Below are 1,059 nucleotides of genomic sequence, written 5' to 3' on the forward strand. Positions count from 1 at the left end.
GCGGCATGAGTAACAGGTGAATCGCAGCTAAAAACAATACATCTGTGGTCAGATATGGTCATGTCCACTAATTCCACCGAGGAAATGCTGACACCCAGGGTAAAAACCAAGTCCAGTGTATGACCACGGTTATGTGTTTGCCCTTTGACATGTTGTTTGAAGTTAGAAGAAGAGGCCATATTTAAAAAGTCAGTTGCATTAAGATTGGTGGGGTCATCAACATGAATATTAAAATCGCCACAAAGAACAATTCTGTCATAATTTAAAACCAGAGTAGATAAAAATTCAGGAAGTTCTGATAAAAATCCTCCAGGCGGTTTTGGGGGGCGATAAATTATAACAAATATGATAGGTTGCAGCCCTCCAACTTTAAGAGTGAGAACTTCAAAGGAGTTAAATTCATCACAGCGTACTTGATGACATTTAAAATTTTTCCTATACACGCTCACTAGCCCACCACCACGACCACTGACCCTCGGTTGACTAAAGCAATCATATTGAGGCGGACACAGTTCAGCTAGCTGGCTATAGTCATTCATTTGCAACCAGGATTCAGTTAAAAACATAAAATCTAGATTTGCAGACAAGATAAAATCATTTAAGATAAAAGTCTTACTTGAAAGTGATCTCACATTGAAGAGAGCCATTTTAAATGAGTTTGTTCTGGGTGCTGGAGTTGGTGTCCTAATCCTTAAGAGATTACTAATATTTCTGTGTGGGATGTGAACATTTCGGTTTACTGGTCTATGCGTGATGATGACAGGAATAGAAGTCTGTGGAACAGCGCTGGGAGCAGACGGCTTTACATGCCAGCAGGTGGAGACAGTTGTTTGTGGCAGTGAGGCAGAGATCTGTTCAGTGAGCGGTGGTGTGTCCAGGTGTGCTGCATGAATGATTAGTCATTCACTTAAATAATGTGTGGACCGCACCACATGCTGTATGTGAGCAGCTAACATTTCTGAGCCCCGTTTGTTTGGGTGAAGTCCGTCTGTCTTAAAAAGAGACATTCTTTGCCAGAAAATATTAAAATTATCCACATAAAACACACGGTGAGCCCTG

The 1,059-nt window shown here is 41.2% G+C and overlaps 1 protein-coding gene across 2 annotated transcripts in view; it reads right to left on the bottom strand.

The window, feature by feature from the left end:
- The window catches only part of LOC123976639, a 10,255-nt gene extending 9,591 nt beyond the window's left edge, over positions 1 to 664 (bottom strand). Inside the window, exon 1 of one of the 2 annotated variants that reach the window (XM_046058943.1) lies at positions 617 to 664. Coding sequence is in view for 1 of the 2 variants with exons in the window: in XM_046058945.1 (XP_045914901.1) it covers positions 617 to 647 (31 nt within the window). In the remaining variant the exon portion in view is untranslated. The remainder of the gene's footprint in view (positions 1 to 616) is intronic. The other variant, XM_046058945.1, reaches the window with a different exon arrangement.
- Positions 665 to 1,059: the final 395 nt, after the last annotated feature.

Source organism: Micropterus dolomieu, linkage group LG09 (assembly GCF_021292245.1).
Source record: "Micropterus dolomieu isolate WLL.071019.BEF.003 ecotype Adirondacks linkage group LG09, ASM2129224v1, whole genome shotgun sequence".
NCBI classification, from domain to species: domain Eukaryota; kingdom Metazoa; phylum Chordata; class Actinopteri; order Centrarchiformes; family Centrarchidae; genus Micropterus; species Micropterus dolomieu.